Here is a 26,362-nt window from a genome sequence, read left to right on the forward strand (position 1 = left end):
ATTTGGTTTTAGAGGAGAAAAAAAAATCAAATAGTTTTTCACTATTAAAAAAATTTTTTGAAGACATGATGGAGTTAATGAAGCAACTGTTCACATATTATTTCTGTTGAGACATCCACTAACTGATTTATCTTACCTTGATTGTGGAAGCCTATGCCCTCTCTGAGAATGTCTATGCATTCTCAGAGACACATGACCTGCAAGAGAAGCACAGGATTTTCTAGCTCTCTTTGCAGAAGAATGAAGCCTCTGCTTGGAAACTTGTACCTCCTGGGGATGCTGGTTCCTGGGGAGCTGGGATATGATAGGTGAGTGTGAAGCTGAAGGAGGGGCTGACTGGTATGATTTAGATTGTCTAAGTGGAAAGCTTCTTTTCAAGATCAATGCAGCTCGATTCTCCCCTCTTCCTACCCATACACACCACCACGAGATAAGAATAATAGTCACTGAAGTTTTATCATTGAACATTACTCTAATAATCTTTAAATAAATGAGTAGATACCTAAAAAAGATTTCCTAGCACAGTGTATGATAAATACCAATAAATATGTCATGTTTTGTAATTGAAAAAAGAAAATTGTAATGAAAATTCTATATCCCTCATTTACATAGTTTCTCAATTGGTAAATCACACTATTCTAATTATTGAGAAAATGTTTAAAATGTTTAAAACTACCAAACAATTTCACTAAGACATAATTACTGTTAATGTTTTTGAATAGATAGCTACTTAGCTAATTATGTATATAGTACTATTACAAGAAATTTTCAGTTAAGTTGTATTATAAAAATTTTCCCATGACATTCATAATTTATTGAAAACATAATGCAACCACTAATAATATTCCATTATTGCTTCCCTATAAAGCAGAGTTGATTTCTACTGTCATTTTTACGCATGATACCATGATGAGGATCCAGCTACATGACAATTTTTTTTTGTTATTGAAAATCTTTGATTATTTCCCTAATATAAGTTATAAGAAGAGGAAGCACTGTGTTACAAGCTTAGAAAAATTCAAGAATCTTGCTACACATTGCCAAATTGCCCTCTGGAAAAGTTGCATCAGTTTATACTTCCAACGATAGTGTATGAAAGCACTTTTTAAGCATTTGCCCATTTGACAGGTGAAAAATACCTACAGTTGACTTATTTTTCATTTTGTTGATTTCTTATAAGGTTAAGTGTTTTGTCTTATTTATTACTCATTTTACTGGTTTATAAGTTGCTCCTGTCATTTGCTCTTTTTTGTGTTCTTTCCCTATTCATAATGAATAACTTCTTTGAATATATAATATATATTAAACATTGTGTGTGTGTGTGTGTGTGTGTGTGTGTGTGTGTGTGGTTTCCATATAAAGTGTATTTTCCTTTATTCATACATAGTTTATTATTCTGCACATTTGGTATATCTCATCAAGCATGTGTGTTTACAAACAGTATTTCCTCTTTTGTTTCATGGTTAAACGAATCTTGCAACAAGCTTGCTCTCACGGAACAGAGAAATCCACTCCAATTTTTGCCCCAGACTAACTGTGTGACCTCAGCCTGTCCCTTAGCTTCACAGACAGTCTGATTTCAGATATATAAAGGGAGTCCAGGATCTATGTGATGCTTAAACTTGTTTGGACATCGCCATCTCACATTTTCCATTAGTTTACTTGGTTTCATATAGATACTGCATTTATTTTCTCTTTTGAGATTCTTCATAGATCAATGGCAAAGACTTACATAGGTCACAGGGCTTTGATTGAAAAAAAAATTAACTTATTTAAAAATATCACAAACCTTAAAACTTACACATCCTTTGGCCTAGTATCCCTGCTTCTGGAAATTTACACTGAGAAAGCAAACTATGGAAAGAATTGTATGCACTGGGATATAACTTTATGTACAAGATAAACATGATATTAAATATTATAATATTTGGAAACAACCTAAATGCCCCATATTAAGTTATGCAAATGTCAATATGTGACATATGACAATGGGATATTATTTATCCATTAGAATAATAATTATGAAAATTTTAATAGCATGGGGAAAGACATGTTTTATGCTGAAAGAAAGATGCAGAACACAAAATGTATCAAAATACTTAAAAAAATAAGAGAAAAAGTATGTACCAAAATGGACATTGTTCTCTTTGATTGATTTTTTTTTTTCCTTTCCCTCAACTATTCTTCATTTTACAAATATTCTACAAAGAAGATGCATAAAACTTTTGTTTAAAAAAAATGATGGCCAAACCCAGGTTAAATTATGGAAGTGATTTGGTTCAGTGGGACTCAGGCAAGATGGCTTCCAGTGGACAGCTGAAACATTTCAAATCTGCTAATCCTGCTCCTTATTGACTATTTTCGTTATTATTTACTGATGTAAAATAATGTCCACTTTTATATGGCTCTTACCAACTCAAAACATAGATTAGCTGCAATTTTTGATACTCTTTACTTACTATGTGTGATGTAATACTAGTCCAGAAAATCTAACAAGGATGACAAGCTTTGTAATCTCTCCCTTGATCATTTAGGGAGGTGGCCTGTTATATATATATTGCATACTCCCAATAGAAGTGTAAATCTGTAAATCTGTAGGATCATTTGGGATCTAGCACTATGAATCAAATGCCTTGAAATTGTTCATGCTCTCTGACCTACTAGTCCCATTCCTGGAATGTAACTCAAGGAAATAATCAGAAATGAGCAAAAAGTCATTAACTCCAGAATTATTTACTATAGGATAAAACCAAAAAGGGAAGTGGCTTTAATATCCAGCACAGACGACAATATTTAAGTGCATGATGCTATGAAATATATACTTACTGTCAAACATTATGCAGTCATTAAAAATAATGTTTATAAAGAGTTTTTATTGGTTTGAGAAAATGTTTCTTGCAGAATATATAATAAAAAAGGAGGGAATACAAAATTATATATAGGTATAATCTGCACTGTGTTTATGAAAAAAATAAGCACAGATAACAGACTGAAAGGAAATATGCCAAAATATCAACAGTGGTTAACTCAGGGAGGTGGGATTGTGGAGGATTATTCCTTCCTTCTCTTTTTAATTTTTCTCCTCTCCATACTTCCTAAAATTTCCACTTATAAGCATATGTTAATTTTGTAAGAAGGAAAAAAAAAACTTTGAAAATACATTACTATCATGAAATATTCATGTAACTGTTTCCTAAGTATTTAAAATTCAAAATTTGCCTCAATATTCATTAGGTCTTTTTGCCTCTTTTTACATTCCAGTCAAAATTTCATCAGGCAATCTTTGATGTACAGTATTTATTAATAATGTACCACCAAAGCATCATTTTCTCTGTTAAACATTTTATGAATTCCTATTCAAAAAGAATACACAAAGTACAATAATCTTTTCATTTGGTCGGTGAGATGAGACTGGTGGTAATTTGAGGGATTAGCCAGCTTTTTCCTTCCTTCTCTACATGTATTATGCATCACCCAAGTAATTGCCTAGAAACAGGGAACAGCCTTTTCTAGGTTTACAGTTTAAACGTTGTTTGAACTAAGTATTTGGGGTTTTGAGGTTTAAGCATTGTGTTTAATTTCATGTTAAAATGATATCAGGGTTTTCACTCAAATCCCATACGGTTCGCTTTTTTTTTTGCATATTATATGGACCCAGTCATTCCGTGCTGGACTTAGGAGGCATCATACACATTTTGCAGACATTAGCTGGGGGAAAGCCAAATGCTGGTGCTTGATGGTGCCCAGTTACCTTTAATTTATTCCCTTCCATATTGTGAAATTGCCTGGGAATACCAGCCCAATTGAAACAGGAATCCACCAGCTGCCAGGACTGCTTTTTAGTGTAGTCACTTTCCTACGGCACTGAGTAGATGACTGTGATAAAGAAAGACCTGAACATTTGCTGAACTACGTGAAGAAAGGAACCGCGTCGCTCTGAGCAGCCACTATCCCTGGTCCCAATGCCGCGTGAAAGCATCTCCAATGATCTCATTTCCTGGCAGGACAGCCAGTGTGAGGAACGAGAAAGAAGGAAGGGCTGAAAAGACTCTTCTCATTGGCTTTATTTCCTCTCTCCATTCTGAAAAAGCACTGAAACTATTTCCCGACGAATTTATAATGCTGATACTTATTTTGCTTTCTATGCAGTCCAAATCAGAGATAGACAATTTATAAAAATAGGCTAATAAATATTTTATGCTTATTTTCTAGAGTATAGTAAAAGTATAATTTAGCCTCTGTAACAAAATCTTCAGAAAAAAATAAAAAAACCAACACCCTGGGGTAATAGTTTTTACCTTAAGGATTGTTGTTAGAATTATATGTAGGAATATATATATATGTATCATATGATATATATATATATACCTTAGAACAGTTCTGGCATGTATAATTACTTATAAAATGTTGGTTGTTATTATTACTGGCTATACTTCAGTTTGGAATTCTCCCTCTCCTGTCCTCAGTACATTTAGTGCACCGTTTAATTGGTAATCAGGCTCTAGCTTATCATACCTCACGTTTTATTATTTGATGGTGAAGTTATTTTGCTTTTCATGTGTTTATGTCTCACTTCCTTAAGTGGATTTTAAGCTCTGTAAGAAAGAAATCTATGTTCTATTACTACTACTATTATCTATTATCACTTTTGCAAAGAGTACCAAGTGCCGATTGGGTTGTTGAATGAATTAAGTAAGATAACAATGCAAATGCTTTGATTGGTGCTTAGAATATAGTGCCTAATAATGGTTAACTAGTGTTATTATAATAGGTATATGTTTGCTGATTATCTGATAAGCACACGAAATGTAATCCTGAAAATTTATGTGTAAATTGAATTTTTTTGAATTTTAAACACACCAAGGGATGTATGTATTTTCCTTATAAAATGATAATATGTTTTGTAAATAATCAGCCTCAACATATTACACCTGTATATATTTTTATATTGAAATTTCTCTTCTGAAGCACTCTAGCTTACTTAAAAAAAATCAAATAAATGATAAACATTAGAAACAAATCCCTGAATAACATGGAAAAGCATATTGCTCCTCAACTATTACAATTTTAATGACATTTCTTTCTTGTTATCTCCTTCTAAAATTCATTTCATTGTTTTAACTAAATATCTATACAATCCTATATCATGAGTTTTCCTTGGACAAGCTAAACAAAGTAAAATTCATTTAACAATAAAACATTCACAGTTTTGAAGATAAAAAGCTTCTGCTAAATTCAGATTATTATTATTAATATTAGTAACAATTAAAGTCATGGAATTTTGTAGAGAAATTGATTTCTATTAGAGTGGGTGATTATGGTACATGGTGTTAATTGAACAGATTAAAAAATTAAAATGTAGTCAATCCAGTTACGGGAGTTATGTAGATGTGAATGGAACTTGAGTTTTAATTAATTCTATCAAAATATTTTGTAGTTTGGTATTGTTTGAAGATAATACCAGTTAGATGGCTAAATTATTCTCCATGTAATTTTTATTTTCAATGTTATTGCAGCAAAATAGGGTTTTTACTTAGCTTTGTTTTGAACTACTACTGTGTTTTAACATTTATTAAGGGTTAACTAGGTTCCAGAAATTTGCTTATTTTTAAACATAGATTAACTTATTTAATCTTCATAAGAATCCTTTGGTAAGGTGTTATTATTCCCATTTTACAGATTAAAAAATGAGGGTTTAGGGAAAGAGTAAATATAATACCAGAATGTTCAGAGAGAAAAATGTGGGAAAATAGATGAAAGTCATTGAAACATTAGCTAATTAGATCTCTAACATGTTTCCTTGTCACTATCCAAAAGTTTACACCTCAGCTTCTCCAAAAGCTCACATCCTAGTGCTATTAACACAGAAATCACTTCAAATATATTTATTGGGTAAATGAATGATCAGTTGGTATGCTTTCATAATGAAAATATAACCCTACTTTTTGCTTAGGTAAAGTCTTTTAGCGAGGGAATTAGAACATTTATCAAACATTTGTGTGGCTTAGAGATAGAGGACTAGTTGTATGACTTACTAGCTCTGTGACTGTTTGCAAGTTACTTAATTTCCCTTGGCTTCAGTTTCCTTATTTGTAAAACATGGACGATAACATTTCACAGGGTTGTAATGTGAATAAATCATATAATGTGCATGATTGTGCTGGCACAATATCTGGCATAAAGGCGAGGCATTGAATAGCTTTATTAAATGGTTTGTCAAAATATAGACCATAAATAGTAATCTAAATAGGCCAATATGTATTATAGAAATTGAATCAATAATTAATAACCCTCCAAAACAGAAAGCACCAAGCCCAGAGGGCTTCACTGGTGAATTTTATGAAACATTTAAAGAAAAAGTTATACTGATTCTCTACAATCTCTTCCAAAAGATAGAAGCAGAAGGAAAACTTTTTCATTCATTCTTTGAGGCCAGCATTACCCAAATACCAAAACCAGGCAAAGACATTACAAGGAATAAAAAATTATAGACCACTATCTCTCATGAACATAGATGTAAAAATCCACAACAAAATATTAACAAATTGAATCAAAAAAAGTATTAAAAAATTATACACCATGTCCACTGACGGAGATTTATCCCAGATATATATGCAAAGCTAGTTTAACATTTGATAATCAATTAACATAATCCATTACATCAATAGGCTAAAAATAAAAAATCACATGATCATATCAATAAATGCAGACAAAAACATTTGACAAAACCCAATAAATGGTCCTGGAACAACTGGACATCCACACACAAAAAAAGTGAATCTAGACACAGACCTACATACTTCACAAAAAATTAAGTCAAAATGGATTTTAGAACTAAATGTGAAATGGGGATAACTTAGGAGAAAACCTAGATAATCTTGGGAATAGTGATGACTTTTTAAATACATCACCAAAGGCATGATCCATGAAGTAAATAACAGATAACCTATACTTTATTAAAATTAAAAACTTCCTTCCTTCAAAAACCAATGTCAAGAGAAGGAGAAGATGAGCTCAAAGTGAAAGAAAATATTTGCTAAAGGTACATCTGATAAAGGGCAGTTATCCAAAACATACAAAGAACTCTTAAAGCTCAGCAATAAGAAAAGAGGCAACCTGATTTAAAAAATGGACAAAGGACATGAACAGACACCTCACCAAAGAAGATATGCAAATGGAAAATAAGCATAGGAAACATTGCTGGAGGAAATGCAAAATGACACAGTCACTTTGGAAGACAGTTTGGTAGTTTCTTACAAAATTAAACATACCCTTGCCATATGATCTAGCAGTCATGCTCCTTGGTATGACCCAAATAAATTGAAAACTTATGTCCACAAAACGCTGCACACAGGTGTTTATAGCAGCTTTATTCATAATTGCCAAAACTTGGAAGCAACCAAAATGTCATTCAGTAGGTGAATGGATAAATAAACTGTGGTAATCCAGACAATGGAATATTATACAGTGCTAAAAAGAAATGAGCTATCAAGTCATTAAGACATGGAGGAAAGTTAAATGCATATTACTAAGTGAAGGAAGCCAATCTGAAAAGGCTGCATACTGTATGATTCCAACTATATGACATTCTGTAAAAGGCAAAACTAATGAAAAGATCAGTGATTGCCAGACCACAGAAGATTTTCAGGGCAGTGAAACACTTCTGTATGATACTATAATGGTAGATACATGTTACTATATATTTGTTCAAATCCATAGAAAGTATAACACCAACAGTGAACCCTCATGTAAACTATGGACTTTGGGAAATAATGATGTGTCAATGTAGGTTCGTTTATTATAAAAAATGTACCACTCTGGTGTGGGATGTTGATATTGGGGGAGGTTGTGTGCATGGGGGTGGGTGGGGGTGGACAGCAGGTATATGGGAACTCTCAGCATTTTTCATCCAATTTTGCTGTGAACCTAAAACTTCTCTAAAAAAATAAAGCTTATTTTTTAAAAAATAAACTGTGGAATAAAGATTCTTACAATTATTTACAGTATTGTGGTTAATATTTCAGGCTTTTCAGTCAGGTTGTCAGGGTTTAAATTCTAAGAATACTTTCCCTGTGACTCAATTTCTTCATCTCTGAAATGGGGATAATAAGAATATCTTAAAGTTTTTGAGAGAAGTAAATGAGATTTAAATTGCTTAACCCAGGCAGTATCTCGCAGTAAGTTTCAGTTCAATAAATCTTAGCTATTCTTTCTTACACAAATTTAAAAGTGTGTTTATCTACAACATCTTGCTGAATTATCCAAGGCTCCCTGCAAAGTGGGAATGGCTGTCCTCAACCTGCAGATGATGAAACTGCAGTTCAGAGGGACTCCATGGTACCCAAGGTCTCACAATTAGTAAGCTGCAGAGGCAAGACTCCAACACTGACTTTTGTCCTCAAAATGCTGTGCACATTGCTTTCTACTACCTTTTTCATCAACCTTCCAACCCTCATGTTATCCTGGTTTCTTCATCGCTTTTTGTCTGTATTTCTTCCCTTTGCAGATCTGTAGCACAGCAGAGACAAGAAGCTGTGGATAAGGTAGTGAGTCCATGGAGGATCCTGGAGACATATTCCTATAACAGATACCACCCCATGGGGGAGGTGAGCATGGACACGTTGGTGGGAGAGTTGGTGGTGGTCACAACCTACTTTAGGATGGGCGAGGGATAGTTCACTGTTAATATCCATAGACTAGAGAGCCTCAAAATGGGCGGTTGAGGTTTGCCTGTGCACTGAGGTCAAGGGGTTCCCAAACATCACCCCCTGACCATCACCATTAAAGATACAAATCCTAGTGATATGAAATAAAAAGGCAAAACAACAAAAAGAAAAAAGAAGAAAAGAACACCCCAACCAGTTTTGTTAGTGTAAATGTGGATCAAAATTAAACGTTACTCTTGTTAATCAAGTCTTTAGCTGGTTTAAGCTGGGCAGGGCCAATGCGTATATGGTTGTGGGACATGGGTGGTGAAGCCTTCTGATTGAATCCTATTTAGCCAGAAGTGTGGTATTTTCAGTAGGATGCAGGGAACACAGGCAACAGCTCTCAAAAGGGGAAAACTTTTTTTTCAAAGAAATATTTGCATTGCTACTAAGATAAGTTTAGTGGTTTCTAAAACTGGATACCGTAAAAAGTATATATGTATATATGTAGTGTGTGTGTATGTGTGTGATGTTATGTAAAACTTCTTTTGGAGTATAAATTTCTAAAAATAGAATTACTGGGTTAAATGATATGCACATTAAAATTTTTGACATAAATGCACAAGTTGCCCTCCAACCAGGCTTTACCATTTATTTCCTCAGTATTGGGGAATATATTAATATTTTCCAGAATTTTTTTCAAAAAGTACAAGAAAGAATTTACATTTTCAGGACTTCCCTGGCAGCCTAGTGGTTAAGACTTCTCCTTCCAATGCAGGGGGTCTGGGTTTGATCCCCGGGCAGGGAGCTAAGATCCCACATGCCTCAGGGCTAAAAAACAAAAAAAAACATAAAACAGAAGCAATATTGTAACTAAATTCAATACTTAAGAAAAAAAAAGAATTTACGTTTTCTTCTGTAACCATCACCCCAAAGTACTGAAGTTTCTTAGATTTTTTTTTTTTAACAAGATCCAGTAAGACCCATGAGAAGTATATGTGCTGGTATCAGAGATGAGTCACACCTGGCTTGGCCACTTGCTCTGTGACCTTGACCAAGACAGTTAACCTCTTTGTTCCTCAGTTTCCTTATACATGAAAAAGGAATAGCAGTACCTATCCTGCAGCTTTGTTTGAGAGTAAATGAAATAAACTACACTTCTACTGATTAAGCAATAAATGAATGATAGCTGCTGCTGTGATACGCTGCTATTTGTATGTCTCCCAAGACTCAAGTCACCTGCATCTGATCCAGTCCCATCACAGAAGAATACACAATACCCATGTGAGGAGTTGTTAGTCTCTTCCCCCACTTAAGTATTATTACTGTTATAATAATGTATTTTATCTGTAGATATTCCATGCTAAGATGAATGTCAATTGAGACACAGAAATTTTCAAATAGAATAGTTGTTATGCCAAATTAATTATTATTATTTACCATAACTCTTGTCATTCAGGTATTTCCATGATACAGAAATTGAGTGTGGGAGGTATCATGTCACATGCCAATGACGTCTTAATATGTCTTATGTTTGTGAATTCCTTATTTCATTCTCCCTTAAAGAACCCCAAGTTATTAACTTGGTCTTGATTGAGAAATTTCGCTGTCATGTTCTGTGAAGGGCATATACAGGCTCTTCTCTAATTTTGGATCCATGGACATTAGCAAAAGATATTTTGGGGATTCATAAAGACTAAAGAAGATCCCACAAAATAAGCTGGACCTGAAATTTCTGGCATGATTGAGTGCCACTGCAAAGTCCGGAAGTCTGATGGCCATTTGAAGGCTGTGTGATTGTACAATGTTTCAGAAGCGTTATACTGGATTGTTGAAATTGATAATTCTCAATCATTTATTTGTAAAGTTCAACAGGGTGTCCTAAGCCTGGGTGGCAGAGTAGATCTTTAAAGAATATGGGAGGAGGGGCGGTCGTAATTCATTAGTTTAGTCTTCTAGTTTGTGTGCTAATAAAGAGCAAAGAGTTCAGAGTTCAGTATCTTGATGAAAGAAGCAATTATCTTAATTTAGAGGCAAGCAAAGGATCTTCTTATTGATAACCTCAGTCCTCCCTGGCTGTTTCAGATCTATCAGTGGATGAGTGAGATAAGGGAGAAGTACACGGAAGTGGTGACATAGCATTTCCTAGGAATGACCTATGAGAACCGGCCCATGTATTATTTGAAGGTGAGTGAGAAGGCTGAGAATTAGAGTCCCATTCAAGGATATTTATTTACTATCCAGCGGCTCTAGTCAGAAATATAGACAAGGTTAAAAGAGTCAAGACAGAGAGACTTGGCTTTTCCAAAGTCTTGATTTTAAGATTCAAAACTTGGTGGGGAGGGATAAATTGGAAGGTTGAGATCGACACATGCACACTACTATGTATAAAATTGATAACTAATAAGGACCTACTGTATAGCACAGGGAGCTCTACTCAGTACTCTGTAACGACCTATATGGGAAAAGAATCTAAAAAAGAGTCCAAATACATATATCCATATGTATTTATATAACAGATTCACTTTGCTGTGCACCTGAAACTAACACAACATTGTAAATCAATTATACTCCAATAAAAATTTTTTAAAAATTAAATACTTGTAAATGCTTACATCTTAATCATAGGGGTGGAATCATGTTCTAGAGTAAAGAGAATTTGGAATGGTTGGGTGAGACCACGGGGGTAGGACTTAAAAATAAAGTCCCAGAAGTAAGAACTTATCCCTTAGTTTTCTTCATGCTTGGCCTCCCTCGTCCCCGCTAAGACTGAGGAACTTAGAATCTTGGAGGGTGGCTGGAAAGGACCTTAGACGTTCTGGCTGAGAGGTTTCCAGCTTGTGCTCTGTGAAGGCCTGGGTGCCTCCGGTGGTCCCACAGTGGAAGGGGGACGGGGTGGGGGGCTGCGTAAGGGAGAAATCCCCAGTTCACTTTACATATGTATTTTGAGTTTTTACAAAATTTTCTTTTTTAACACATTTTTTTTCCCATAAAAATGTTTGAACATCATGGACAACCTTTATTTTTGGTTCCTTCATTTGATAAGGAAACAAAGACCCAGAGAAGTGAAGTGACTTGTACGAGGTCACACAGCCAGACCGTAGCATAGCCAGAGGGATAACCCAATCTCCAGGCTCTCTCCCTTTTAACATGTGATACGATGAAAGGTGTTTGAGACTGAATAACCACTTTTCCACAGGGCCAGGCCTTCTTGGCTCTCAGTTTTAGACCAGTGATTTTTCAATTCTGGCTGCTTAATGCTGATGCCTGGGCCCCATCCACAGAGATTGTGAGCTAATTGCTCCAGGATGGGGCCCAGACACCTTTTGAAAGCTCCCTAGGTGATCCTACTATGTAGGCAGGGTTGACAACAACTCCACCTAACCAGTGGTTTTCAAAGGGTGGTCCCTCGACCAACAGCATCAACATCTCCTGGGAACTTGTTAGAAATGCACATTCTTGGGGGTCTAACTACAGATCTACTGACTCAGCAACTCTGTGGGTGGGCCCAGCAATCTGTGTTTTAACAAGCCCTCCTCCAGGTCATTCTGATGCACACTCAAGTTACAGAAAAACAGTGCATTTCTAACAAGTTCCCAGGTGGTGTTGATATCACTGGTCCAGGACTGCTCTTCAAGAACCACTGCCAAAGTAGTTTGGCATTAAGAACTAGCATTACTTTGTTCGCTGTAGACATGTTAATTTACAAAGCACATCCCCAAATTCAAGAATTACTTACAACTACAAAAAAATCTCTTGGCTCTGAAATAGAATTTACCCCGGAGCCGAGTGGGTAACTGGTTGATATGTTAAGTGTGGGCCACCTACCAACCTGATTTTTCCATAGGCCATCAAACTCTGAGCTGAGTCAGCCAAAAAGACCTCTAAACATCCTTTGCCTAGGACATATTTTAAAGAATAGAATTGACACGTAATGAGGAGGCAATAAAGATAAACATATGGTCATATACATAGACTCATGAATAAAAGGGGTAATTACAAGAGAGAATTAAGGTAAAGGGTAGATTAGGAATTATGCCAGGAGCTTTAAAAATGGGTGAGGCTAAAAGGGAAAACTTCCTTGAATATGATGAATCCAGCCTGTATTTATTTCAATTCGTAAGTTTCTCATAGATATAGAGGGAGAGCCTTCATCAGCCCAGCTCCCAGGAGCTTTCAATGAATAGCATGAGTCCAGGCCATTTACAAACCAAAACAAGATGTGACTGTTACAAACATGGGCATGTTCACAGCTTCTTCTCGACCAAAGAGAATCCATAATTGCCAGGTTAATTCCTACCTACCCCACCTCTGAAAGAAGAGGGGATCTTCCTTTCTTGAGTGAGGCTGACCTGATATACAAGAACAACAAATGGGAAGAGGAGAAAGAAGATTGGGTCAGCTGGGATTGCAGGAGTCTCTAAGGAAAGAGGAATATAATGAATGTAATAAGTATTGCAGGAGATTACGCTGTCTCTTATTAATCTCTTAGATTATTGCTGTCTCTTTCTAATAGTCTTGTGCAAAATTTCTATCACTAGGACCCCTAGTTTTTTACCTGCAAAAGATGTATGAAATGACTACTTCAACGCAGTCATGAAGACCACACTATTGTGTGGATTAAGAGATTAACACATGGAAACTACCTAGCACCGTGAATTCTTGCATATTACCTATATCCCTCCTTTGAGGGAATAAGAAAACTTTAAAATTAATATAAGATACTTTTTGTGTCCGTCTTTTCAGAAACCCAAACATAATTCAACCTACAAATTATAGTTCTCAAAGTGTGGTTCCTAGACCCATAGCATCAACATAACTGAGAACTTGGAAGAAATGCAAATTCTGGATTTCCACATCACCACCTCATACCTACTGAATTGGGGCTGGGAGTGGAGATGGAAGGTGGGCAGGCTGTAATTTTAAAAGTCCTCCAGCAAGAAAAGCCACCACAATGAGAAGCCCACTCACCACAGGGAAGAGTAGCCCCCGCTCGCCACAACTAGAGAAAACCCCAGCGCAGCAACGAAGACCCAATGCAGCCAAAAATAAATTAAAAAAAAAAAAAAAAAAAAGTCCTCCAGGTGATTCTGATGCATGGTGAAGCTTCAGAGAGACCACCATGACGAACGGGACAATTGAGGCAGGATTGGATGGCAAAGATTAGATGTTCAGTCACCACTTATGATTAAGTTGAAATTGTTAGAAAATTAAGAGACAAAAGACTTCTTCCCAGGATCATTCCAAATGTTTCTCTATTATATATCCAGATTCTACAGAACTATAAATACAACTCAAGGGTAAGAAGTCTCCTTAAAAACCTGGACTTCTATGTGCTTCCGGTTCTTAACATAGATGGTTACATCTATACTTGGACAACTGTGAGTACATCGAGTTTGGTCCTGGGATGGGTTCATGAACTAGATCTTGACTCGGGTTCATTTTTCTGACCTCAGTCACTGCAGCTATAAAAATGTTTTGTAGTCGTGTAAAGGAAGAAACCTCATTTGGGATAAAAATCAACATTTTTAAGTCAACAACCTAAGTCAAGTTTAGGATTGAAGAGGCTGAAGGCCTTTTTTGCAGTCCAGAGCATGTTGTCTGTTTGGTTGTTTTTGACATATTCCCAGTTTTTCAGCCAGATTCAATGTTTCTCCAACACCATCTCCTTAAAATTTGTGGATTGCCTGCCACATGATTAGGATTATGCTGGTATAAAATTCCTATACTACCCTGTATCCTTATATCAGTTCTAGAAGCATGAAGCGCACAAATGATCTATAAATACTAACCCAACCTTCATTTTTCATGGTGGTCATGCATACGGAGGGGGTTGAGGAGGGGAAACATCTCATAAAGATTTTTATTTAGTGACAACTTCCTCTTTAAAAATGTTTCTAAATCATACCACTCCATAATTAAGAGCCTCTGTTTCCAGAGACTATGAATTCCTCCCCCTCCCCCCGGCTCCCTCAGCCCTTCGTGGGACCCCTTTCTCTGTAACAGCCTTTCTGGCCCGGTATGTGAATCAAGCCCTTCCCTCCCAGCTTGTCTGGCGAAACAGGTCTTTATCCCTATCTCTACTCATCAGTCTTCTGCTTCCAGAAATGTGCAGAGACCATCTCTGATGCACCTGGAACAGCCTTTTCCCATCTGCCAAGCTATTTCCCTTTCGTCCTTTATCACTTGGACCTAAAATAATGACTCTCTGAAGCTTTTCCTGATTAAGCAGATCGCGTCCACCAGGCACTGTTAATCTGCTCGTGAGGGAAAGGCCAAACTACCCCTCCAATGTGATGGTTTACACGTATGTACACTTTGGGTTGTACAGATGTTTCTGTTATTGGGGGTTGCTAGCCCATCTGGGGACTAAAAATTATATGCACAAGCTTCGTAATGTTGAGGCAATTCTTACAGACAATCCTAAGGAACTATTTTTCATGTTCGAGGACCACCCATCCTCATTAATACTGTGATTTATGAAACCTTAGAATGGCAACTTCCCTATGTTCCTCTGTTACAGGATTGGCTTTGGAGGAAATCCCATTCATCCCATAATAATGTCATGTGTTTTGGGACAGAGCTCAATAGAAATTTCGATGCATCCTGGTGTAGTTAAGTACATGCTTCGCAGATGAATTGATGAATAATGACAAAAAAAAATGGAGCAGAGAAGCCAGAAAAGAGGTGAATTACTAGAATTAGTACTATTTATATATATACCTTTTGAAATAAACATCTAATTTTGTACAGCTTTCTGGATTTCCTGGTCAGTGTCACTCCCTCTAAAGAGGTGATACTATCTATACAGTAAGAACCGCAACACTATAATGCAGGACTCTTTTCAAGTGAGACTGGCTGAAAACAAGGGCAAAGAAGACCTAGACCAGTGTGAATACTTTTGAAATCCAGCACTTTGTTTTAAAATATACGAATTGTTATAAAGAAAAATCAGAGAAGTATCCTTGCAAATTATTTTACAGCAGGAGGGCAGAAGTAAACAAGGCAAACATTTTCTTCTCCTTAAGGCAGTATCATGTTTCTGAATCTCAACAAGTCCACTGGATTGGAAGCAAATAGAGGTAGAGATGGTTAAGAGCAGTCTGGTTAAAAACCAGATGGGAAAGGTTAACATTCAGACTTGGCGGCTCTGTGGTCTTGCAAAAATTGCTTCATCTCTAGGCTTTAGTTTTCTCTTATTTTTAAAACGTGGCTCAGAGTAATACCGTCTTATCAGTAGGTTGTTGTGGAGATTCAATGAGATGCCACACAGGAGGGGCTTAGCACAGTGCCCTGCATGTAAAAGGTGCTCTGTTGATGGTCCTTATTATTACTGGTGAGAAGGACAGACTACAAAATAGCTTTTTTTTTTTGTCCTTGCAAAATAGCTCTAATGAGACTCAAGCCAGTAAGACAGCAAGAGATATACTTAGGGCAACAAGACTATAACAGAGTCTGACCCTGGAACCCAAGAACCGGTTCCCAAGCATTTGTTTCAGGGCCCACCAAAGGTTTAAGTGAAAGATTACTGAAAATGCCATCCCATTTTGCATCTTCCTTCCCGGGCCACATAAGCAGGGGTCTGTTTCTAAATCTGCACATCAGTCCTCCTGCCTTTCTGAGTTCCTCCTTGAATCACTTATTTTAGCAGGACAAAATTAGACAAACAAAGGCAAGCCTTAATTCCACGCACAGATGCCCTGAGCAAGGCTAACTCCTTGACCCTGGTCAGTGCTAAACGGAGATCATGATGCCTTCCTTGGGGTTTCCTGTATATTTCAGGTATCGGTGCATCTCATAACTGCCAAGGACCCATGTCTGAACCAGAGACTAAAGTTGTTTCCAGCTTTTTCGAGAGCGAGAAGGAGAACACTGCTTGCTTCCTGACCATGCACTCTTAAGGGCAGCTCATCCTCGTGCCTTATGGCTACACCAAAAATAAATCAAGTAACCATGAACAACTGGTAAGACCATTGTGCCAGAGCCTTGAGAAGCTTCAGCACGACCCTGCCTTCCTTTTCCTGATTTCCATTTCTAGGGTTTTGGATCCAGCCCCGCTTTTGTTCCCTTAGCTTTTCCTTATTTCCTTTCTCCTGCTTTTCACACCTTGCCAGACGCCTGCTGGGAAGGCTTCAGGTTAAATGCTGCTTTACCTGCATTAATTAACTACCTATTTCAAAAAGTGTCAAGTTGGGAGACATCTTAGGTATTCGTGTATAATATAAATGAGATGATTATGTTAATAATCTGCAGGAATGCGCTTTCATTTCTGTAAATTCTCTTGAAGCTCCGTTCAGCAATTATAGCTTTTGAACCGTGCTTTAAAGAACTTCCCAGCTGTTAGTGGAATATGGCATATCTAAAATAACACGGCTAAATAATATCTGCTCTCTTCTCTGCTAAACACAATGCTTTATTTTCTTCTAAACTCTGCCTCTAGTATTTGCCTAGGAATATTTGTAAGGGGAAGCGCCAGTGAAATTCAAGCCGGGGCTGGGAAAGTCTGCTTTGTCTTATCGGGGTCCTTCTCTGAAGCTGTGTTTACCCGAGCCCTGGTGGGCAGAATTATTGAAAAGGACTGGGCTCTTTGCCTTTTTGTGAACCTGAGAACAATAGACCTAAGTCAAAGAAAGGGTCAATTTAGAATTGTTGTAGTTATTTGTTATCTTTTCTTAAAAGTTATTTTTTCAGTTTTTAATTGTGGTAAAATATACATAACATAAAATGTACTGTCTTAACCATTTTTAAGTGGACAGTACAGTAGTGTTAAGTATATTCACATTATTGTGCAACCAATCTCCAAAACTTTCATCATGCATCATTGAAATGTCTCTCCCATTAAACAAAAAATCCACATTCCCCCTTGTCCCTGGCAACCACCATTCTACTTTATGTCTCTATGAGTCTGACTGTTCTAGTTACCTCATATAAGTGGAATCATACAGTATCTATCTTTTTGTGACGGGCTTATTTCACTTAGCATGAAGTCTTCAAGCTTCACACCTGTTGTACCATATGTCAGAATTTCCTTTTTTTTTTAAGGCTGAATAATATTCCATTGTTATGTATATACCACATTTTCTTTATGCATTCATCCATCAATGGTCATTTGAATTGTTTCCACCTTTTGCCTATTGCAAATAATACAGCTATGAACATAGGTGTACAGATACCACCTTGAGATCCCACTTTCAATTCTTTGGGGTACATACTCAGAAGTGGAATTGCTGAATCATATGGTAATTCTATTTTCAACTTTTTGAGGAACCATCGTACTACTTTCTACAGCAAGTACACCATTTTCTACTCTTTCCAATAGTGGACAAGAGTTCCAGTTTCTCCACATTCTCACCAACACTTGTTATTTTCTGCATATCTTTAAAAAATGTTTTTAAAACAAGCTCCTCATTATCAATAAATGGTGGGCTGGATAGGGGCTAATCTTGCTCTGTTCTTAAGATCACAGAAGGCTGGTGGCCCATTGGCTCTGTCATTCCTCTTGTCCCTCTCCCACTGGAACATCACCCATAAAACACAGGTCTGGGCACTAAAAGAAAAACCACTGTAGATCTTTGCTGAAGGCAGCCCTTCCCCCCAGCAGTCAAAAATATCTGTCAGTACCCCAATATCTTTCCTGCAATTGTTTTCGAACATTTGTACTACGTGATCATTTTGCAAGAGGTGGAGATAACATTTACCTATAACTTTAAAAATTACAAAGAGATTTTATGGCCATTACTTCATCTGATCCTCATGACAATATAATAAGCTCATTCTGGAGATGTAGAAATTAAGACCTTGAGTTAATTATATTTCTAAAGTCCCTGTAGACAGTTAATGTTGGAGTCTGGGCTTGGAACTCGTGTCTTTGGACTCCAGAGGCCACATTCATCTGACCACAGAACACTGCCTCTCTGCGCTCAAGAAGGGTTTGCAACTTCTGGAAGCTGTCATCGACTTAGATGCCCAGTCCACTGTGTCCTATATCCTCCTCATTTCTGTGCCCAGAAGTTCTATTTCTTCAGTAAAGAAATGTACAGAAACAGAGATTTTAGTCAAGAAGCCCAGAACCCTCCTTACTTCCCAATTCCTGTGATATTTGCCATAAATGTTTACTTTCTGCTTAAAGGATTCTGTGACAAATACAAATGAACCACCTAAGTCAGGCCATTATAGATATTTGATGGGACAGGCCTTCTACCAGCAGAAAAAAGAGGCCCATATACTCCAGTATTTTTCTAGAGAATTTCATTTCCTTTTTTGGTTCAGGAAAACAGTTACTACATCTCCGTTTTTGCAAGGTTTGTATTCAAATGTCACCGGGTCTTGGGCTGCTGATTGGCTGTCTCATTAGAGCCCTCTGGCCACAGAGAGGGCACTGACATTGCCGCTACCAGAAGGTGGAATTCTAAGATGGGAATTATTGGCCATCCTCAATACTCTATGTAGAGACTGGAAAATTGAATTGAGAAAGATTGCTTCAATTCTGTATCTCTTACAGCCTTAGGTGTTGAAGAGTTAGCATAACATTCATCACTAAGACTTTTCCATAAAAAGACTGAAAATGTTGCCACCATGTATCAAACTCATAAAAGCTAGTTAGCAGTGTTTTTAGGTTCTTAGTGATAAGCTTTGATAGAGTACACAAAGATAGAATCACACCAACTGTTCAAGGAGTTTTCCATTTCTGGTATATTTACAACCACCAGAGACTAGTAATTAATCTCTATGTATTTACAAAACCAAAAATTTGTAGAAATCTTCATAAATATTATACTGTATGATAGACAACTTGGCAATCACTAAGTAGGGGAAACAGAACTATATATACCCTCATTCTAAACTGCTCTGGAAATTAGAATAGCTATAAGAAATCTAATGTTTCAAATGCTGATATTCTTCCATTGGAACCCTTTCCATATCAACCCTTGTATCCTATTCCAAGCTCCATCCTCCGACAACATGCCAGGGCCTTAATCAATCTTTCTGAGTGCTTGCCTGTGAATATATGTCTACAGGAAATTCTCTGGGCCCAGTGAAGAAGTTATTAAGCAGGCATGAGGTCTTTAGCAATGTAAATTATACACTACTAGCAAAGGGTTTTTATTATTTTGACTAGAGAGAACCTTTAGGCTGAGAAGAAGGACAGCAGAGCAATTGGCTCTCTATGGCCTTGCAGTATAGTGTCAAAAGGAGAGAGAAGAATAATCAGGAGTTTGACCCTTTGAGATAGAAGGCAGAGTCTGGGGGAATCTTCATTTCATCTTCTCAGAAAGGACCAAACCCATAAGCTAATGATCACAACTGTGTGCTTACCATATATGTTATATTTCTTACTCCTATCTACTTGCCCATGGTAATTGCTGGTGGAATCATTAAAAAAAAAAATCAAAAGTTCTTTTGTCAATAAAGAAGAGGAAACTGGCAGACTCTTTCCCTCCCCACAGCCAACATTTGAAGAAAGGGAGCAATATAAGATAAAATAAGTGAAGGTTGGCAGTGGGAAGAAGAATCATGATCTGGGGTGAGCTGCAGGAAAGAAAAAAGAATGCAAGAAACCATTTGAATAGAAAATGTAGCCTGAAGCTGCTCCATGTAACCCAAATTACAGTTAAGACCAGTTAGCATGGAGTTTCATTCAAAGAAACACAGAAACACATGGGAATTAAAAATAATTAAAAGCAATTCATATCTCTACCAGAGACTCTCAAAGAAATTCAAAAAGGATGTACTTGCTATTTCTTAGCAACTCTTTCTCTAGGCTTCATGCTCTTAATTTCACTCACACACAGCAGCTACCCTGAATCCTTTCCCTCCACTCTTCATTCTTATTTCCTTACTGGAATTTCTCTCTCTAGGAATCCCCTTTCTGACTCTCCTTTCCTTCTTATAATTCCCCCTTCTTTCTACAAACAGCTCTTGTACATCTTCCCAGTGTAAATGATTAAAACCAGCTTTATTCCTTGTAGTTCTTTAGCCCTTTCTGCCCATCATCTCAGTTCTGGACAACACAAGCCCAGCAACTAGGGAAGACAGAATCTCTTTTCAGGAAGAGAAGGAGAAGGTAAAACTCTTAGTAGTGAGTGGAGAGGAGGCAAAAAGCTCACAAATATGTTTAATGTTGAATCTTAGCACACACACAGAAAGTGCAAAATCCTACTGCTGCACAGGACCCCATAACCACTTATTACCTCTCCTAGTCTTCCTTTTGAATTTCACTGTGCCTATCCCCACTCTACCCAGACACCACCTTGTCACACCTTAGGATTCAGTCAGACAATACAGGACCAGGAAAAGAGAGACAGAATCTAAAACTTGACCTGTCACTGTTCAGGGGAAGAAGTCAGGGGAGCTGATGCCCCTGTAAGTGTAGTCAGGCTGCCCTCAAGGGTAAAGCAATGGTGGATCCAGGCAGGGAGTGGCCAAGGGGATTTTGGTGGTGTTTGTATAGACCCCAAGGGGAAGTAGTGGGATACACCATCGGGTGGGTAGAATATAGCATTAGGGAATCTGGGTTAGGGAATACTTAGACTATCAAAAGGGTATGCAAGGAGATTTATCAGACAGTCAATAAATATTGCCAATATACTTGGACCTCAGTTAGTGACTCTGATCTCAGGAAAGGGTCTGAAGAGAGCAAGGCTGAGACCTTAGAAATCATCTAGGTCTGAGGGATTTCCAATTCAGTAAGGTGACATGGGAGTAGATAGAGGGAAGTGTGTCATTTTCTGCTCTGAAAATCTATGAGCCTATGAGAGATAAGTATCAAATACCTTTAAGGAAAAATAAGAGGGAAGTAATAAGAGAAGCATGAGCAAAGGGCTATGGGAGAAAAAAAGTGGGGAGAGAGAATCCACTTGGGGTGCTCAAGAAATGCCTATGGAGAACTTAGCATTTGAGAAGGTTCTTTGAAGTTGCATAGAATTTCAACAGAGAAGAGGTAAGGCATCCCAGGTAGAGGAAATATCCTGAGAAAAGGCAGAGAGGCTGAGGAACATGGGGCATGTCTGAGCAACTGTGGGAGAACTTGAATTTGACTGTAATCTAGGGTGGGATCTAGAGAATATGGTGTTGGAAATGTGGGTTAGATCCCTATTGTAGAGGATCTCAAATAGTAGACTGAGAAGTTTATACAAATGCAGTGGGTAACAGAGTTATTGAAGGTTTTCAGCAGGATCATTATCATTGTCTTGCTCTACAAATGTTCACCTGGAAGTCAGGGAGATCAATTGGGATTAAGGATTGTCAAGAGGAGGGAAAACTTATTAGAAGATGAAAGCAGTCCATTTCAGAGTTAATAAGACTGAAATAGGGTGATGGCATTAGAAATGCAACTTGGTAACTGTTTGAGAGAAGAGTCAAAGATAATTGTAGGAATTTACATGTTGGGGGCACATGATAGGCCAGAACTATGAAAATCAAAACAGCCTTATTAGTGGGGGAGATGATAAAATTGGATTTGAGTATGTTGAGTCTGAAGTATCAGAAGACTACCCAGGTATAGATGTTCAATGGGAAGTTAGAAAGATGGTCTGGAACTCTGAGGATGGATTTGGACAAAATAGCAAATGCTCTGAATTGTTGGATTTATTTTTAACACCAGATATCTGTCTCTGCATTTCCCACCTACAGATCCAAGTTGGACAGAAGGCAGCAAATGCATTGAAAGCAAAGCATGGAACCAATTATAGAGTTGGATCTAGTGCAGATATTTTATGTAAGTATCTTTTTTTCACCTCTTCAATAGTATCTAAAGCACAAAAGAATTCAGTGGACTTTGGAGACTGGAGTGGACAGGATAGAAGAGTTCCTCGGATCAACAGGAAGTTGTACAAATCAAAATGACCAGGGATAAAAGGGAGTCTGTACAAATCCAGAATTGTGCTCTCTAGGGATAAGGGGTGAGCTAAAAGCAAAAATTAATACACTGGCTCAGACCAGTACTCCCTCTGGCTTCACTTAAAAAGACCTGGCAGGGAGAAGGCACAGGAGTTAACAGGAAAGATATTTTCCAGTGACCCTTGGTCGGTTGATTCAGTTCCCAGAGGACCATCAGGCAAAACAGGTGGGGCCTGGAGTTTAAAAAAGGATTTAGTTGAAAGGAGAGTGCATTGCTTTCCCCATCCCCAAGCACCACCTCCTCCACCCACTGAAGGACAACCGAGATGATATTTTCCTAATATTTTTCCTATTGGTCATTTTGTTTCTGTTCCTTTACATGTCAGTTGAATCTTACCTTCCAATATCAGATTGTCTTGTCTTTGATTCAGCTGAGAAACTTTAACCAAACCTCTGCTATGTGCCAGGCATGATGCCAGGCATTGTGGGGATGGATGTGCCAGGCATAATGCCAGGTATAGTGGGGATGGTGAGTGGAGGCAGAAGCTGAAAATATCAAGGAGAGAGAGAAGGCAGCTATTCATAGATCCTAATATGAAAGAGTTGATTTATTTTGCTGGGTTGAACTTTAGTCCCTGAAATGGCTGTAGAAATCTGTCCTTTCACAGAACAACTTCTAACTCTTCCTCCATGTTTTCATTTTGTAGATGCCACTTCAGAGTCTTCATGAGACTGGGCTTGGGACATTGGGATCCCTTCCTCATATGCATTTGAGCTGAGGGACAATGGTACGTATGGGTTTGTCCTGCCAGAAACTCAGATTCAGGCCACCTGTGAGGAAACCATGGAGGCTGTGCTTTCAGTCCTGGATGATGTGTATGAGAAATACTGGTATTCAAACAGTGCTGGAAAGGTGACATCTACTGCTGTGGTGCTGAGCTTGCTGAAGTCCTTCATCTTTCTTCTGTAGGTGCATCCTACCTAGGCCTGCTCAGCCCCAGTGACATGGATATGGCTGCATGAGAGGTGTTTGAGGCTATGGAGGAACCAAATAATTTAACTAGAAATACTTTTTATTTCAAAAAAGATGACTCATCTTTGCATTTTAATGTTTGTTCTGCTCGTAATTAATTGTTATTACTTTAGTAGACTTTAATATTAGTTAGTGATTGGTACAATAATGCCACAAACCAAACCACTCTATAATTCAGTGACTCACAAATCTATAGGTCAGCTAGGAAGTTCTGCTGATCTTGACTGTGTTCACTTATATATCTGTGGTTTGTTTCAGGGCAGCTGCCCCAGGGTCTAGAAAGTTTTTTCCCATCTAAATTCTTTGAAAATTTTGCTCATGCCTGTGACCCAAGTTCACTCTTAATTTTGTGTAATCATGTTAGTAGTGGCATTCAGAAGATAAAGTTATATAATCTCTCTATATAGCTGTTGCTGGTTTTATTTATTTATTTAATGTTTTACTTATTTATTTTAAAAAAATTTTTTAAGAATCTACAAGGTACATTTTGCTAGGCTCTGGGGTTACAATGGTGAATAAGGTAGACATGGTCCCTGTTCCCCTGGAATTTCTGTTCCAGTGGGTGAGATTGATTGGAACGGACACTGTTGCATACCAGATAAATCTCATCTCTGGGGAGCCATAATAATCAAGAACACAAATATATAAACTAAACATTGCATCTTGTGACAGGGGCTATGAGAGAAATAAAGAGTAAGTAGAGAGGTAAGCAAGGGCCAGATTGTATGTTTCTGGGTACACAGGTGTTTAATTGTGCCATATTGTCTATTACACTTTACGTGCTCTTCAGGTAGCATCTATGACTGTCATTTCCTATGTATCTCTATGTGACACCTTGAAATGATGCTAAGCACTTGTCAGGCTTTGAACAAATGTTGTCGCTGTGACCAGCTGACAGGGTATCCTTGGGTGTTCAGTCACCCGTTTCCGAATTTCCTTGTTGGTCACAGTCACAATACACTTCTTGGTTGTAACCCTTTTATTGCCTTTCTTTGTCCTCTTTATTTCTTCATGTTTTGCCAGTGTGTGGCTGATAAGGGTCAGAAAGGAAAATGTCAGGGGCAGTGGGGCTTAATGAATCAGAGAACAGCTATTTACATAAAAATGCCAGCTCCACAATTGTGGCATTGTTAGGAGAAAATGGTTGGGTTTCATCAATGGTCAGCCTGGGAGGGAAGAAAACTAGTATGGACACCAATGCCATATTGAAGAAGAAAACAGAGGAGCTGCGGCTTGAGACTTAGGTTATCAGCTTTCATCCAGCCTGTGTTTTAGTTTCTAAGGCTGTCTGTTAACAATTTGGACGTCTGAGTACTATAGGAGCTCTGATCTACAAAGCTTAATTCATGTCGAAAGATTGAGTCCATGGCCAAAGAAAGCTGGAAGGGAATGGATGGAAACGCAAGCTATCAGCTTGCCTGAAACCTCCCACAGGGATCCTTCCAAAAGTTTAAGACACAACTGTAGCCTTCTCAGGGGGGGCTTCACATGGCTCTGAGGGTGTGGGAGACTGAGGGCCATGACATGTTTTTACTTCTTCTGACAGTGTTTTACTCTTTGTGAAAGGATACTAGAAGCAAGGCTAGAATAGTGATGAATGACCACACTGACCTTTCTCAAGGATGTTTTCAACTTTCTGGTCTTAAATGGTAATAGTTTGGGAAAACTGCACAACTGATGCAACTAATGCAATCTTTAAAGTATCCTATACTGAGGCTTTGTTGGGTCTGGGATTTGATTTTACCCTACTTTAAAGCTAGGAAGTTAGCTTGTTGCTGTTTCATGGGTGTTAGAAGACATGAAACCCCTGAGTCAGAGACAGGAAGTTATCACCCACAGACAGGAAGCAGCATGAACATCAGCATATTTACATTGGTTCCCTTGCTCCCAAGTTTGAATATATTGCATTTTCGGTTACTATTTCTTTCTTTCCACCAAACTTGGTTGATGCTTTTTTTCCATAACTATTCCTACAAAGGATGGAGATCTCCTTGACCTATAGGTGAATTTAGAGTTTAAAATCAGGCAAAATGATAAATTCAGATGGTATCCAAGTTTCTAGCTCTAACCTTTTTCTACATCAGTGTCAAAATGAGTTATATTTTTGTTTCCATTCTGTATGACCAAGCTCTGTTTCCCTTCCTTTTCTTATGCACTTTAGCAATCTCCTGATATGTTACTGAAAATATATTCTTCATATTGCCTGGTATTATTCTTATCTTCTGCGTAGAATTTGAATCTGGTATAAAGATATTATGGCACTAAGAGAGGGTCACTGCCCAAGAATATAAAATTACATATTAAATACAAAGGGGTTTTTAAAAATTAAATTAATAATTATTAACTTGATACTATATGCAGTGATTAGAATCCTTTATGTGTATTACTTTACATAATATTCATAAGAATCCTGAGTTAGGTACTTTTATTTATTTGATGAAGAAGCTGAGATGAAGGGAAGGTAAGAGCACATCTATGGTCACACTGTTCTTAATCGTTATTGATTGATCAAATAATTTCTTGGGATAGGAATTTTCTGGTTCCAAGACTTTGGAAGTATTATCTAGTGGCCACTGCTGGTGCTTCATCCAGACTCCTTCTGGCCCCTTCTCCTGCATCTCTTTCTGTCCTTAATGTGTTTTTGGCTTCCAACAGCTCACACCAGTGTGACTCTTTTTCCAATGACTTCCCTTGGGCTATTGTACGTGATTTACCTGCAGCCACAGACACGTTTGGGAGTTCTACCCACCACCAGAAACTCCCAGCCCCTGCCTGGATGGAAACTGATGGATCCAAGAGCATGAAACCTAGTCCCTTGCAGTGGGTTGGGGAAAACTCCAAA

The 26,362-nt window shown here is 37.7% G+C and overlaps 1 protein-coding gene across 1 annotated transcript; it reads left to right on the forward strand.

Moving 5' to 3' along the window:
- The first annotated feature begins 240 nt into the window (after positions 1 to 240).
- On the forward strand, positions 241 to 23,457 carry CPO (carboxypeptidase O). The gene is given in 8 exon segments (XM_036857664.1): positions 241 to 308; positions 8,507 to 8,606; positions 10,734 to 10,847; positions 13,919 to 14,029; positions 15,172 to 15,262; positions 16,431 to 16,612; positions 22,281 to 22,365; positions 23,195 to 23,457. Coding segments are annotated over 8 exon segments (1,014 nt in total).
- Positions 23,458 to 26,362: the final 2,905 nt, after the last annotated feature.

Source organism: Balaenoptera musculus, chromosome 7, assembly GCF_009873245.2.
Source record: "Balaenoptera musculus isolate JJ_BM4_2016_0621 chromosome 7, mBalMus1.pri.v3, whole genome shotgun sequence".
NCBI lineage: Eukaryota > Metazoa > Chordata > Mammalia > Artiodactyla > Balaenopteridae > Balaenoptera > Balaenoptera musculus.